Genomic DNA, 17,805 nt, shown 5'->3' on the forward strand with positions numbered 1-17,805 from the left:
TACTAGATCTATTTAGATAGAGATTTTTTCGTAGAACTATTGACTTCAATTATAAATATACCCTATACATAATGTTTATTATTATTGAAAAAAACTAAAAGGTATTTTTTTTTAGACGGCCACAAAACAGCATGCTTTTTGAAATTATATTGAAATGATTTGAGATGATGACGATGATATGAGATTTTTTTTTCTTTATACAACTCTACGTATCAACGCTTTTTTAAATAATCGAACCTGGAAGCAAAAGCAAATTCAAAAATGAAAATATCGAATCTTGCTTATTATTTTCATGTTTGCGAACTTTCTAAAATAAGTTGTAATTAAGTTAAATATTATTTAAATGTACTTATTGTTACTTCAGCGTTTTTAATATTAATTTAAAAATATGAAGATGAAATTACATTACTTTTGCAATTATATGTTATTGAATAACAAATGAATGAGTAGAATGCAATTTTGTGTAATTTTGATGCCACAGTGGTATGTGTTATTGATTTACAAAATCACTGTGGTATATGTTGAAATATCTCGGTGTTTTGATTTGGATTCCTAGACGCGTCGGGTATTGACTTGCATTATTACTTGAGAATGTATGCGGCGCAGTATTGAAATGTTGAATATTGTATTGGCTTACTGAAATAATTCAATTCAGGTGTGAATATCAATATTGGTGTTTCATTTTACATTTGTTTGAGTTTATCTGCACTATTATTAAATATTCACAACCAATCTGGTTGTGAATATTAACTCGCAACGAAAACAAATGCAGATTTTTTTTAAATTTTGATGATTTTGATAATTTTTTGATGATTATGATTTAACTATCAATATGGACTCATAATAAATATTGTTTGCAGGCAAAATTGATTTTGAATGACGAAATAATCTTTCTTTGAATCTATTGCATATTTTTTTAATCAGACGCCGATTTAGCTCATAGTAAAATTGTAGAGACGACCTGTATATTAAATATTTTTTCAAAAAACCGTTTTTATGTGATAAAGGGTATGTAGCTGAACACAAAAAAAAATTCCTCTGTATGTTATTTTGTACGCTATCTCTACTACTGGATAGACCTTCATGAAACATTCACAAATGCCTGGAGCGACATTTACGGTGTATTTGATCAAAATCGGTGCTCGGAGAATATAAATGAATATGACTGTTGACATCATAATATGATGAATATCTTGTTCAATTGTTTAACATTAAAAAGAAGCATTCATACCTATATAGGGTGTAATTTACGTAAACGATGTCGCGGGCAGAGCTAGTGTTTTAATAAAAAAATTATTATTATTTATAGGTTGATTTAAATATATGTGTGATGACAGGTCAATCACACTTGGATCTGTTACGATGCAGAGTTATTAATTACACAAAGTAATGAAATATTTTACAATAACCATGAGACATGAAGGTTACAATCATTGTTTCAGTCTTTTGTATTCCTCTTGGCCTTCGAATAGCGCGGAGTGTTTGTATAACATGTTTCTGCTGACAACATTTATTGTAATAAAGACGTTAAATAAGATGACTCTGAACAATTTCGGGAGAAGCAAGCGCTCTATTTTAAAATTGTGTACAGTCACTGTATCGCTCCGCAAACGTTTTCGCAAGATTTAAAACTATTGTGCCTAAAGATTCGCAGAGCGTTACTAAAGAAACTCGCATTAGCATCGTGCTATAAAATTATCTGAATTGTAGTATGGCATGTATCATTAAATAAAATATAGTATTACATCTCTGTTAGATGCGATACTACATTTTATTTAAGGTGCTTAAGGTCGCAACTTGTGTTAGCAAATTCCTCTTAATTGTTATGACGCTTATATTTGTCCTTGTCAAGGGCGAAAACGTATGACTCACCGAGAGGCTGATGGATGGGTGGTTGCGCGTCACAGTCTGAACATACAGCTGAGCGAAGCATTCGTTCACGCTGCAGTCGTCGCAAGAGCTGCAGGTGCTGAGGAGTAAACACCGTGCCGGATCTCTCCCCCACCAAGACCACGTCACCAGCTTCCCACCACGCTTGCTCACGTAAAGTACCATCTCTATTAAACAGTCCCATATCTTTGTATCCCTCGGGGGGACTAAGTGCCCTAGACTCCTGCTCCGGGAAGCGCTCACAGGCGCCGCAACCCGAGCACTCATCGCCTTCACCCTCATCAGAATACCCGCACTCATCCCGAACAACAATAATATAATCGGCTTCGAAAAACTCATTTGCACTTTCATCAAACACAACTCGGTGTTTTTTAGATTTAGTGCCCTTTTTAAGTGATGATTTTAAGTTATCATGATCTTTGTTATGGCGGGTGTCGCGAGCGGCGCGATCGCCCCGCATCGTGACTTCCGTTGACAGGACACGTGTGCGTTCGGCGCGAGCGATCGCCGGAGTACTCGGTAGTCGGTACTCGCGGAATGCGACGCCCGTGCCGCGTCGTGACTCGTGCCTGAATGTCTGACTATTGGTTGTTCAGTGTAGTACAGTGAGCAAGCCTTGTGCCGAGTGCCGAGTGCAGACTCGACGAGTGGTAGAATGAGCACGAGAGATGGTGGGGCACGACTGCAGCGCCGCGCCCGTATATCGATCGAACCGCTGCCACCGTCACGTCGAAGAAAGCCGACTCAATCATCTTCACCAAAGAAAACGTTAATCGACGCCACGCTCTATCACCACCAACACTCACCGCACCAACTCCTGCACTAGAATATGCAAACTGTTCCTTTGTAAACGCTAAGCGGCAACTGTACTTTCTACTCTAGTCTAGATCACCCTTTATATTAGGGCCTTTTCAAATTGTAACATCGTTAAGTGCTAATGGAATATAAGGATATTTTTATTTATTTTTTGGTTTTTACACTGAAAATTTAGTCCTTTTTTATTATATTATATTAGTTACATTAAAAATAATTAAGCATTTAAAAAAAATTAAAATCAGAATGAATACCCACTTAGTAAATTGGTAATTCTCAAGGTGTAAAATTTACTAAATAATTAAATAAAATTTCAAACAAATTTTACAGCCCCAAACTTAAAAACTATTGATGCATGACGAAAATATATTTAATACAATAAACATTCGTATATAAATTCATAAATCTATTAAAATCTATACTTTGCATTAATAATTTACACCTACCGGGACTCGAACCCAGGAGTGCAAGTTTTGTAGAGCCAGGAAACACAGGGTTAAAAGTTTGTCATTAATTTTTTAGAAATATTTACTAGCTTTATTTAATTCTAATACTGACTATTACCTACATATTATTTATTGGCATGGTAATGTGCAAAAGAAAAACGAAATCGTAGTCAGTGAACAAAAAAGGCAATTAATGTAAATGAGACAAATGTATAGTTTACAGCCCATCGAACCAATATAGAGATTTTATCAATATTAATGCTATGTTCGTTTGTGGAAAACCTTATATTTGAATTGAATAAAACTTGCGAGAGTATAAGTGATTAAAGAAAGATGTACAGAATTAATGAATGCCAAAAGATGTAAAATGTATCCTAGAGAATAATTAAGAGAAAAACTTAAAGAAACTTTGACTGTTGCATCTCAATATATTCTTGATAAACTTCTTAATGTTCATATACACATTAACGAATTTGCTAGACATTGCGACATTCATAATGTTAAAATAAGGAACAAACATAAACTTATTGTGACAACTAATCAGTTAAGTCGAGTTAAAATATCTTTTACATTGCGACTTTTACAACATCATCTCAGAAAATCTACAAAACCAATGTGTTACCAAATTCAAAAGTATTAATAAAAACGTCTGTGTGGTTAAAACCTTGTCCAATCAATACTAACTATAACATAAATGATTTTCTTAATGAAACCACAGAGTGGGAATTGCAGAAACGCCCTCAGATTATTTAGTTATAAATTTTATTATACTAACTACATAATATATTAAAACTTAATTAAGGTAAAATATAAGCCCGCTTGGTTTCCCCGTTCATTTGCGTTCAATAAATGATTTTAAATCCAATTTTAGATAAAATTATTTGAATTTGAACTGTTGTCTATTTTATACACAATTATAAAGACATTAAAAATTATAATTCACCAAACATTACGTATGGCCACAATCATATTCTGGAATACAGATCTTAGGCTGAAATGTATAGATTGCACTTAGATATTGCTCAGACTTATCTAGGTAGAGTAGTAGGTAGAGTTGAAGTCCATATTTGTATACATGGCTTTGAGGGCGCGCTAAGCTTAAACTCGCACTAGTCCAACATAACAACGACTTAGGAAGAACTAAGACTATAAACCGAACAGAAAATAGATCAAAGATTCCTTGCGTCATCACTCGACTAACTCGACGAACTATTGTTCGACTTTTTAAAATATCTGCATAATACATGAATCGGTGAAGCCACTTAATCTAGAATGACATGGAATAGTGGACATTGCGGGGTTCAGATTTAAATAAATGTAAATAATCCTTTAATTATCTGAAGTTCTGAATTATAGAGAGTATCTGGAATAATGTCGGTATAATATGTAGTAATTATTGTCTAAGCTTAAAGCTCAACTCAGCATAATCTCAGCTGTTATTTTACTCTAAATACCAAATCAAAGATTGTGCTACGTAAGCAAAGTCTGAGCAGAGTCTAAGTACGCTCTGTAGATCTCAGCCTTAGAGGAGTTGCCAAGTTGTATGAGATCTCCAAGTTCAAGCCAAGTTTTTTAATAAAAAAAATCACTTTATACAACTAGTGACGAGATTCAATGTCTTAAGGGCTGATTTTATTACCTCCCTTTATGTAATTTAATCGATTAATTCGGTCCCTATTTGGAAAATGCCCATCTCCTTATAGTTTGCAGAGCTTACGGTTGAAATACTATTAATCACTAGCAGACCCGCTACACTGACATTGTTCTGTTCACAATAAAAAATGTCTAATAGAAAATCTAACCAACTGAACGAAATAAAATAAAAACGTATTTCTGAATGATCCATACGGGTTGCAATTTATCTAGAAATTTTATGCCGAATGAATTTTATTTCAAACAGTTGTTTAATGTTCAGAAATCAGTAAAGTGAGCGTCAATTGTCGCACTAGTGCCACCTCCCGTACTAATATATTGTGTAAACGCACCCGCAACCGCACCTAAAATTTCGTAAAATTCTAAGCTGAACTCTACTTGACGAAAGGAATATTCCAAACAAATTTTGAAGTCTCTGGGCTTTATGTTTCCGGACATATCGTGATGAGTACTTGGAATCTCTTATATACGAGTATATAGATGAACATAATATAAACACGAAATCCAAATGGTTATCATGTCAAAAAAATTGCTTATATCCTGGATTAACATACGAGTTATTTTTTTATTCTAGAACATAAAAGATTTTCCTCAAGAATAAAAAAAAAAACTATTACCACGTGTACGAAATCGCGGGCAACAGCTAGTATTTATATATACTACAAGGTGTACGGTCTTAATACGGCACCAGCAATATATCAAAAATCAGGGTAAATCTAAGGGGTAAGGTAGAGTCAGCTACTGAATCGAGGATATATTATGTTTTATGAAAAGAGAAAAATCAATCGATTTGATAATGTAAAATGATATGTTTTCAAATAGATAAATGTGTGTAAAGATAAATTACTTCAGGACAATGACCTTTGCATTGGGTACCTACGTAACTAATAAGAATAGATTGCCCGCCTGTCAAAGTGAAAGTCAAATAAACTTTATTCAATTAGGCTTAAATAAATATTACTTTTAATTATCTGAATCTACCATATGATTGGAAAAAGTAGAGCTCGTGAGAAGAACACAAGAAACTCAACGGCCACTCTTTTCAATCAACAGAGTATTTTACAACGGCAGTAATACACAAAACAAGTAGTTTGTAAGGTGCTGCATCCAATATATGAATTGTGTTCAAAGTTAAAAGCGTTTTAGACATGAAATATTTCATAAAAAGTAAAAACGAATAAATTGTATAATGCATGCCTGAAACAGTCGAGGCATGAGTGAACGCTACATAACCAACTAATGTATGGTTTGGTAAACTTTTATTATGTTATTTTTATGAACTTGTTCAAGTTACTTAGGTCGGGTAGCACGTGACAAAGTGGCAGGCGATAGAGTGAGTAGCCTACAGCCGCCGCTTGTGCTAATAATTACAATGGATGCAGGCCATCATAGAATCGGCATCACAACGCAGAAAATTTAAGCAATTGTCGTTGAATTTTACCAGGGGGAGGCTCCTTTAGCTTATGCCGGCTAGATTATGGGTACCACCACGGTGCATATATTTGCAGTAATGTGAAACATTATTGTGTTTCGGTCTGAAGGGCGCTGTAGCTAGTGACATTACTGGGCAAATGAGACTTAACATCTTGTCTCAAGGTGACGGGCGCATTTGTAGTGCTGCTCAGAATTTTTGGGTTTTTCAAGAATCATGCATTAGAATGGGCAAAGCGTATCAGTTACCATCAACTGAACGTTCTGCTCGTCTCGTCATTCATTAAAAAAAAATGAATTTTTGAATGATTGCAGCCAAAGTCACATTGAAGCAACAGCTATATTGTTTGTAGTGTAACACTATACAGGTTTAATCAATATCTGCACGGTCACAGTGAACTTTTACCCTAAAAAGTGACAGTAAACCACAGTTGATCTTTTTTAATAACGAAAGTGGTATATCGGTAACCACAGCATCGCGGTTACAACGATTTGCATCCAACATAGTATTGTAAATATTATGTTGTGCAGTATACGTCGAATGATGAAAATGTGGTAGCTGATTAAATTAGAGTGCTCGTTCTCCGCAGGTTGATGATATCTGGAAAGTAAAATCAATTCAAAATATTATTTAATTAATCACATTACCTTTATCTTTCGCAGATATCGAAAAGGCAGATATCTAATCACAAGACAAGATGCTTAACGTCGTAAGTCTGTATATGAAAACAGGATAGATACAGAAAACACAATGAGATATACTTCGTATCTGTATATACCAAGATTAAATGTAAAAAGATCTATTAGATATAACAATTTACAATAAGGTTTTAGAAGCATGAAGCTCTTAAAAAACAATGCCCATCTCATCTCACCACACAGACGGTTTCCACCATATTGCGTGTTAGCCCGGGTTATCCTACAGTCCACTAAGCCTGTCCGATCTTTGACCACGACCTTTTTCTTTGGACGTTCTTGTTTTGCTCAACTCTTTATCACTGGTTATCGCAAATGAGTTTCATTAGGCTAGGTTAACGTTATTAATGTAATACGGTTCATTAAGATTCTTTGAGTGAGTTCGTGTGGTATCAACCTTTTTTTAGTACCTAGCTTTTTTAAATCGGTTAAAACTGTACTGTGGTTAATTCCCAATTCTTCAGCTGTGTAGTAGCTATTGCTATCTTGCTCTACTTTTCCAAAAATTGCATCCATTTTATTTGTGAAGCAGTAATTTGTAAACATTATTGTGTTTCGGTCTGAATAGCGCTGTAGCTAGTGACATTACTGGGCAAATGAGACAACATCTTGTCTCAAGGTGACGAACGCAATTGTACTGCCGCTCAGAATTTTTGGGTTTTTCGGAATCCTGAGTGGCACTGCATTGTAATGGGTAGGGCGTATCAATTACCATCAGTCTCTCCGTTTGCCACCATTGCATATTAAATTAGGTCTTATTAAACAACCAGTAAAGCTAAATCATGATTTGAAGAGTTTTTTCAAAAGCTTTCAAGATCGAAAATTAAAGCTGAAATCTTTGTAGGAAAGCACTGATATGATTACGAATTTTCCATCATGGGATGTAGAATGTATTTAAAGATGTTAAATTCTCATTTGGATAAATTTAAAGTATTTGTAGGAAGCTTATCCGGAGGAACAAGGGAAACGCTTGCATCAAGGTATAATGGAATTTGAGAGACGGTACCAAGGCCAGTATACTGAAAGAATGATGGGAGACTATATTTCGGGGTTCTAAAACTACTGAACTTGACAGGAAAAGTAAAACTGTTATTTTTTTATCGTTTTAACGTTAATTTTTAAAACAACTATTGTAAAAAAATCATAAATGAATTTCAGTATCATTTTACAAACCACCGCTATGTCAATTTTCTATGTATTTTCATTGATTTTTAAATTTCCCATGTTTTCTATTTTTATTCTTAGTTCTAGATAGATACATGCAATAATAAGAAATTGCGTAAGCAAAAATGCTGAAGACAGATGTGTTATGAGGTGTGCGTGCACATTTGGATTTTTCAAACTATCTATTTATGAGTTTTTGGTAAGGATAAGCTCTCTTTTATATTCTAATTCTATAATATTATCTTATTCGCATAAATACACTTCGATTTAACTATTTTTATTTTATTTGTTATAAGTAATTTAGGTATACCTACCTAAAATAAAGATTTATATGCATTCAGTTTAATTCTAGCACATCTTTGAATTTATATACAATGTTTATTTTATCCAGCTCAACCGCAATGCTAATATTAGAATTCCTTTGCTTTACAACTAGCCTCTAAACGTCTTTTGTCTTACTATTAAAAATAACATGTCGGTATCTTTTGTAGTTGGTTTATATTGTATTCTATATAATAGTTTCATTAAATCTTATATCTTTATACGAGCAATTCATGTATATATATAATCTGAATCTCGGAAACTTCTCCAAAGATTTTCTTATAATTTAGTATACAGGGGATTCGGGGGCGATAAATCGATCCAGCTAGGTTTCAATTTTCAAAAATATCGTTTTGTCCTTGTTTTAATGAGAAACATTACCTACATTACATTAAAAACATTAGATTACAAAGGTAAATTTCGCCACTATATACAAGACTATAAAAGTTCAGTTGGGACATTGGGTGATCCGGAAAGCAGAAGACCCCGGTTCGAATCCAGATAATAATAATCCTAATAGTTTTTTATTTTGTTCAAGTTTTGTACATACTTAAAAATCCGAGCTAGGCTCGGTCGTCCAGATATTTGCTATCTAAATTCAAACATATAAGCAAAGCCGTTCTAACTTAAATTAATATCGTCCTCATAGCTGCCGCTTGTCTTCTCGACAGATTATAATTAATCTGCGTTCAATCTAACAGGTTCCGGAACGGACCTAGACTTACCTGAATGGTGGCTCGTTTAACTGCAGCTGCGGTCGAAGTTAATTGAAAGGCTTAGTGAACAATAACCTGAAGATTGAGGTTTGATATTCGATGCTTAGACTGAATGCTTGTCCACTGTTCTATATACATTATAAATGTAAACTCCTTGCATTATCTTGAGCCACGTGTAAAATACCAATAATAATGTATTTATTATATATTTAAATAATTACTAAAACTATTATACTATAATAAAAGTACTGTAATAGCATATAAAATCTCGAAATACTCTAATAAATATTGTTTTTATTCATTAGAATCATATATGTAAAAACTTGTAAATGGCTTTCTGTTACTGTTAGTTCTCAGGTTTGAGGCACACTTTTTGGAATGGGTGGTAGTTTTTGACTTTCAATGCGTGATATTATCCTATCCTATTTTGACAAAAAATATTTGAATTTAAATGTATTTTTAACTGATCCATTTATAGCGTATTAATTTAGATACAAAATTAAAAATTACAAGCTATAAGAATAACTCTTCTGAGTTTCGTACTAAACAAATGCCTCTTGCCCGGGAAAACTTGTTTGACTGTAAAGGAAAATGGTATAACCAACATTCCCAACCTACAAATAAGACAAGATTATGACGTATAAAAGGATAAAGTAGTGTTCATAGCTCCAACGGTATATGTTCACCATATAACATGTCTAAAAACACCATCTTTGCGTCTTTTCTGCTTACCCTTCGCCTAAATCTATTTTAAGATCTGGCTGTATTGTGAATGAACATACATACATACATCGTGACATGAGAGAAGTATTATTTTTACACGTGGAAGCTTTTAATTTTTCATTAGTAACTCTGTGTAAACACAGATAATCGTAAGTAGTTTCTACTTAACGTCAATTGCCAAATGAATCGTTGAAATTAGGTCTGTAAAAATAAAAAAATAGATATATAATATTTTGTCAGATGGTCGCCACAGGCTGCCGCGAAAAAAAATATTTTCAAGGCATTACAGAAGGATGGTTACAATTATTTGAAAACAGAGATTGTTTTCTGTATATTGTTATATTCAACTATTTCGTGAATATAATATATTATGTATCTACTTTATTTTTCATCAACTTTTATGTGGCTAAGGCTTATATCACACAATAAAAAAAAACACCTGAATACCGAGGAGCGCTGTCATTCCTCTTTTTTCATAATTATATTCGTTTGAGTCATATTATCCTCTTTCAACGCTTTCTTTAAACCCTCGCCACTCGCTCCCGATTAGACGGAGCGAACAAAAAAACTCAGATGATAATAATATTCTGGCCAATCCTATTAAGATCTTAATATTCTAAGATTAAGGTACATTTGATAATAAATGAAAAAAAAAATTCATAAGGTTTATGTGTCGATTTTGTATTAGATATATAAATAATAATCATTGCTACGGTTATTATAGATATAAATAAATACTTCATATTTCTATGAATACTATGATTGAAATCTATCCTTAAAATGGTGACCTGATTTTTTGTTGTTCGATTAGCGAGTTAGTAGTTAGTAGCGAGAATTACTGAACACCGCAATGTTAGTAAGCACAAAGGTATGGAATACTTTTTATCAAACGTTGTTTATCGTTTCTTTTATCGTCGATGTTACATTAAAAATTAATTAGCTTATTTCCTCTAATTAGAAAAATATTATCTTTTTAAGCTTTCTTATAATACTGTTACCCTTAATAATATTTTTCTAAGCTTTGTTTTATTTTACTTTGCTTTTAAAACACGGCAATATTATATTTTAATCTCACCCTCTATCAGATAATTCCCAAGATGTTTTGTATCTCAGATGATAACAATGGAATTTGTTAGAGCTTCAACTTTATTTTTTAGTTATTGAGTTTGTTAGTGAGTTTTTTATATAAAATTTAATAAAATTATGTGAAATGTTCTGCGTCAGACTGTTTTATTCCTCCCGCGTATTGTTCCCCGGTTTGTATAATAGACTTCTATCTGCGAAGTATTCGATTATTCGCAAGTGTCACCTAGTCACATAATAACAAAAATAATAAGACATTCATTTCGGATCAGATCCATATCTCTGTTAGTAATGTTTTACTTAAAAACTAATGATAGTTGTTAAATCAAAATTATTAATTATTGGTGTTATGCCACATCCCTCCTTGTAAAAGGGGGGCCTCCCACCGATCTGCAAAACCACTCAGGATAGTGTTGGTGCTGTCGCGGACTCGAACGAGCAGAGATTCACATCTTTTTCGTATAATGCCTGTGAAACCATAACTGGACGCCTCTGCGAACATCGCTGATGCACTGCAACGCCACGGCAGCCCCAGCAGAACCCTGAGCGCATTATTATATTGCACACGTAGATCATCACGTGTAGTCAACTCACAGGCTGCAGGTGTGGAAAGATTGGCAATATACCTTTACAAGTGTAATCTTTGCTGATTTCGTACACCGTGCAAACCTGCGAGCCGACATGTTACAGCGCACAGCGACCTACGTTCCCAATCGATGTCGACATTATCATTTACATTTTCAGTGACCCATTGGCCCAAGTATTTAAATTTTGTCATCCTACACAAGAGAGTTTCATAGAGTGAAGCTAGCTCCTGATTATGGTGAGAAGCAAATAACAGACAGAGCCTGATGAATACTAGCTAAGTGTAAATGAACAGGAGCGAATAAATTAGTACCTAACAATATTTTAAGCAATTTACTGTTGAAAACCAGGCAATTAATTTGAGGTATAAGGTGAGGCACTTCCGTGAATCTGGCGGCTGAAACAATTGTTTAAACTATTTTTTAAGCAAATCGTTTGTATGTCGTTTTTCATAATTCTTCTGTCAAACATTATTATTTGTTCGATAATTGATTATTTTAAAAGAATAAACAATTTTTTACATGTTATCGCATTATGTCTCATCTATATGTTTTTTGATTCGATAAATTAATTTGTTTTATTGTTTTTTTCGTCTGTCATTATATTTTTTTTAAGTTTTTTGCAACAACCAAGAAACTTTGAAGCGCCATCTGTATTTCTTCACTAGAACTATCAGTGGGTATACACATAATAAAATATTCTGTCGGTATGTTTATCTATTTATGCTAGACGTTAATCCCAGTAACAAATTATTCTGTTTGATTTTCTTGATGATATGATTTTCGATACATCACAACAAGAAAATTAAAAAAATAAAATTATTATTTTTTTTTGAATAATGTGTTACTATATATCGTTAAATTATTTTTATACCATTAGATTATTATTATTGACGAGTTATTTATTAGTGAGCGCAATTGTAGTGCAGCCCAGAATTTTTGGGTTATTCAATAATCCTGAGCGGCACTCCATTCTAATGGGCAGGGCGTATCGATTACCATCAGCTGAACGTCCTGCTCATCTTATCCCTTACTCTTATAATAAAAATGAAAATGGATATATATAATATAAATCAATTTTCATTTAAAACATATCCGACGTCCCACTATGGCAATAAATTTCAAATTGTAACTGACTGACTGACTATAGGCCGTTAAAATGGTTTTAAAAACAAATACTCCAGCAGTAAACTACAAACAAGGCGGTAAAAACTCGAAGAATATGAATATTAAATTACTATCGTAAACTATCGTAAGGACGAATCAAATTCCGCGCTTGACGCTCTCTCTAGATACCACCTTCGCACGACAAGCCACATGTTAGGATATCATCCCCACCATCTGGATGTGTGGCGGTCCTCCACAGTGCGGCTTTCATGGAGCAATCTTCCACGTTCTACAACGCTGTGTAATGAGCTTCCTTGTGCGGTGTTTCCGGGACGATACGAGAACCTTAAAATGGTACCCAACCTTCAAAAAAAGTGCGAACTTAAAGTTACTACTTAAGTTACTTACCGTCCTTAAAGGCCGGCAACACTCTTGTGATTCCTCTGGTGTTGCAAGAGAATGTGGGCGGCGGTGATCTCTTAACACCAGGTGACCCGTACGCTCGTTTGTCCTCCTATTCCATAAAAAAAGATAGTCCCTAAACCCAATTCTTCTCAGGAAGACATAACAAACGTTAAGTATCTTGTTCAATAACCAAAACATAAATGTAGGTAAATACCTACAATATTAAAGTACATTACAAATAAAACCGTTTTATTTACAGTAAATATTAAACTACTTATAATTTTTATTTCTGATATTTTTCGTATTCGTATTCATTCACAGATATCTTGTGCCTTCGAGCAGTATAATACGGTTTAACGCTTCGTTAGAAAATCCTTAATACGAGTAATTTGATAATAGTTACCACTTCAATAATCTAACGTACCTGGGTACTGAATAATATATATATGATATTTATTTCTATTATAATGTTAAATCATTTGTGAAGGGCAAATTTTAATATTGTAGGCATTAGTTTAGAATCACAGTTTAAGCATCTACTCAACATACGAAAGTATTTAATAATTATGATTATTACATCAAATTTATTAAAAGAATTATGTAAGTTCTGTTTTACCACGATAAACAGAATTTTGGAAATTCGAAGTTACCACAAGAGAATGTACTACGTAAAGATGGCGCTAATAAGTAACACCAAACAACAAAAAAATATACGCTACGTACGTACGTACAATAGCTGTTCAGGATGACGCATGGACCAGCCATCGCATCCCACGCACATAATATCTTACCTGTCCCACGATGCCACTACGAGCAGTGCCTTAGCAGTGTATTAGCTCACTAAATACCTCCACTCATAATAAAAGTTACTCACAATTTTTACAAGAATTATGCCTTAATACATCAGTGAAAACTGCTTTTAAATCGAGTTTTCTGTATCTGCCTTTTAATGTGCACTAACGCACAAACAAACCGACAAACAGAAAAATAACCAAAAATATTTTTTTGGCCTAGGTATCATATTATGTCCCATGTGTTTATGTTTTTAAAATATTTAAAGTAGAGAAATGCTTATGCTGACGCAATGATAATATTATGTTTAGATTGTTAATATAATTATATGCTTTATTTTGTTGTAAATACCTAATCCATAAATATAAAATAATTAAAAATATAAACAGCTTTTTCTAAGTGGTCTCCTGGTGGCTGCAATACAGTCACTTAAACTTTGAGGCCAGTTATCAATTTTGCATGCACTCGTTCCATAGGAAAATTCTTCACTGCCAATCGTACGGTTGTTTTAGGTACTCCAAATTATCATGGCGTTTAGAGCAAGCCGTACTCTCTAAAACTGATCATAACTCATAAGCCAGCAGATTAAGATCGGGACTAGACGACGGCCAGTCTTCAGCTCTAATGAAGTCTGAAACGTTCGTTTCCAACCAAAACGGCATAGACCGAGCTTTATGACCCGGCGCCGAGTCTTACTGGAAGGACAATTCTTGGTTATTGAACATAGTGTTGTTAAGGGGCTTCACCTCCTTCTCAATAATGGTGTCTTGATACAATTAAGGCCAAAGTTTTGAGACTTTTTTCACAAAAGTATGGCTCAGTAATATATAATAATATATATATATATATATATATAATATCTCTTCATAGCTAATACCCACCAAACCATCACTGAAGTCGGATAGTACTCACGTTGCACTCTGTCGACTAATTGGGAAGCTTAACGTAACGTAAAGAATTTTTTTCTATGTGGACCGCTACACTACTTCGCTAGTTGTTTAGATTTTACCACCTTATTAATTCTTATATTATCAGTTAAGAAATGACCAGTACGTCTCTTATAGGCTGCAAGTCCTAAGTCATCTTATAAAATACGCGACATGCTATCTTCATCTCCCGAGATAAAATCTTTTACTAACTAAGTTATAATTATATATAAATATGTTAACTGTAAAACGAAAATATGCACTTAAATTGGGGAAAATGTATTGTAACAGAACTATAAATGTAATGCAATAACAACACACTCAGAAACGGAGTCCTTCGAATAATTACTTAAACAATCGTAAAATCAAGTTACGCTGAATATACTGCGATTGGAAGCGAAATATCTCTATAACAGGTTGTTAGTTTCGAATTTGAGTGTGGTTAAGGTTTAAGGCAACATGATTCGCAGAATGTCGAAATGTAATTTTGGAATGTGTTATAATTGTATTTTCCACAAACTATAGAATTGTTTACTGTAATATTCTCTTAGTAAGTCACCTGCGCGTACAGTTCAGCAAGTAAAAAATAACGATAATATTCTAAATTACGTAGAATACGTCTACTTTATACTTCACACGAGTTTGGTGGATTTTAAAATGTTTAAAATTTTGTTTAATTTACCTTTAAACAAGATAAAGTTGATATCCTACCGTTATTACCACTTATAATTACAGAAGCTGCTAGATATCAGCTTATAATCGTATTGAAGGGATTTATAAAAATCTTGGAATATTAAGCAACTGAAAATTTGGTTTTACAAATGATACACTTGGATATGGTGGCAATAGTTATGACTGGTGGGAGTCTTCTTTGCACAGGGAGCCGGCTAGATTGTGGGTACCACAGCGGCGCCTATTTCTGCCGTAAAGCATTAATGTGTAAAGATTACGGTGTTTCGGTCTGAAGGGCGCCGTAGCGAAATCACTGGGCAAATGAGACTTAACATCTTATAACTCCAGGTGACGAGCGCAATTGCAGTGCCGCTCAGAATTTTTGGGTTTTTCAAGAATTCTGAGCGGCACTACATTGTAATGGGTAGGGCATAAGAATAGGGCGTATAAAATAGCTGAACGTCCTGCTCGTCGCGTACCTTATTTTCATAAAAAAAAAGTTATTGGATGGGCATTTACAGTAGCTACCTAACGTATCTGTAATTAGACCGGTCTATATAAAGTTGCTTCCAGCTAAGACAAATCTAGATAATTAGGCCTATGATATATCCTCTTCTTGCATCAAGAACACTCGTATTACGTTTTCTTTTTCTGGCCTCTTTTCTTGTTTTTTTCTTTAACTGATCTCATTGATTTACCAAGTTATTGCAACAACAAACCACTCTCTTGTTGAGTGAAGTGTTATGTTGAAAGTATCAATCAATTAATATTAATCAATTCATGAGCTGATACATCGATCTCCAAAGCTAGCATTTTACACGCTTTTTATTAGCTTCACCTGTATGTATGTTTGTTTGTAACCGACTCATTTGGGAGCGGTTTTGACCCACTTTAAACGGTCAGATATCGTTCAAACTTCGTAGATTTATCGAGGACCGATGACAATATATTAATTTGATAAAATTATTCAATTTTTCAATTGCAAAATAACATTTTTGTTAATTTATTGAATTTTTTCACCTATCGTCGATAATTAATTTAATAGAAAATTTATTTGAACTGTAAATATGAAGGCGTAACAACCATGCTGACCTATACTTTTTGGAGTTTACTCCTTAAGAATCTTTTTATTTATGGCGCTCGGTATGAGATAAATATGGTAAAATCTACTCATCAAATCGGATAGTAAATTTTTTCTCATTTAAGTAAAACTAGACTTTCTATTCTAACAAATAAGGCAACAATTAGCAATGTATTTTCCTGTCGACCACCTTGCGTTACTTTTGAAAATTATTATATTTTGCAAAAAGAAGTGTTGAGGCTAATGTAGGTTAGTTTCCTAAACTTTATTTAGATGACGTTGAACCAAAGACACCCCATCTAAGTTCAAATTAAAAACAAATAATACTAGATTAAACGTCATCTAGTGTCACTTTCATCTATCGATATACGAGTCTATCGAGTTATACGACAACATAACGGTTTACGATAGATGGCGCTGATCACAGATTTTTAATAGTTAGGTACCTGACCATAAGAAAAATCATTATTAACTTTTTTTTTTCGAGATGTGTAAAATACATTTACGTATTGAAGACCCCGAAACGGGGCCCATATGTCGGGTTCGGGTGTAAACAACCACTATTTGTACAAACCAACGCACTATCTTTGAGAGTGCATTGCTTACCTCGTCATCAATATCCGCACGTCGCTTCACTTTAAAAATAAGTGAAGTATCATCAGCAAACAATACAATCTCATGGCTATCATCTACCACAAACGGTAGATCGTTAATACATATATAAAACAAAAAAGGACCGAGAATAGAACCCTGTGGAACACCTATTCCCACAGGTTTACCCGAAGACCGTTTACCATTTACATCGACTATCTGCACTCTTTCGCTTAAATATGATTTTAACAGATTTAGGGCTCTATTTTTCACTCTATAATGTTTTAGTTTTAGGAGTAAAGTTTCATGGTGGACGCAGTCAAATGCTTTTGACAAATCACAAAAAATGCCCAATGCATCCTGTGACTCTTCCCAGGCGTCAAAGATGTGCTTAATAAGTCTAGTACCCGCATTAATTGTTGATAAGCCTCTAGTGAAACCAAACTGATTTTTGTTCATTAATTTACAAAAATGCATTTGTAGCTGTTGAAGCAATAGTTTTTCAAAAATTTTACTAAAAACAGGCAGCACTGAAATAGGTCTGAAATTAGCAATGTCAAAAGAACTGCCCGATTTAAACAAAGGTATAACTTTGCTGTATTTCATGAGATCAGGGAACACACCCTCATCTATGCATTCATTAAATATTATTGCTTATTCAGGTGCTATAATATCAAGTATGTATTTTACAATATTAGTCAAATGGCCCCA

General features: G+C 33.8%; 2 protein-coding genes across 2 annotated transcripts in view; one reads left to right on the plus strand and one right to left on the minus strand.

Annotated features, from left to right (window-relative positions):
- LOC126978335 (myb-like protein Q) overlaps positions 1 to 2,447 on the minus strand; it is a 149,161-nt gene extending 146,714 nt beyond the window's left edge. Inside the window, exon 1 of the mRNA XM_050827075.1 lies at positions 1,873 to 2,447. Within this exon, the coding sequence (XP_050683032.1) occupies positions 1,873 to 2,350 (478 nt within the window). The 5' untranslated portion in view covers positions 2,351 to 2,447. The remainder of the gene's footprint in view (positions 1 to 1,872) is intronic.
- The window catches only part of LOC126978370 (uncharacterized), a 275,304-nt gene that overhangs the window by 168,783 nt on the left and 88,716 nt on the right, over positions 1 to 17,805 (plus strand). The gene's annotated exons all lie outside the window — the stretch shown is intronic.

This window comes from Leptidea sinapis, chromosome Z (assembly GCF_905404315.1).
Source record: "Leptidea sinapis chromosome Z, ilLepSina1.1, whole genome shotgun sequence".
Lineage (NCBI taxonomy): Eukaryota > Metazoa > Arthropoda > Insecta > Lepidoptera > Pieridae > Leptidea > Leptidea sinapis.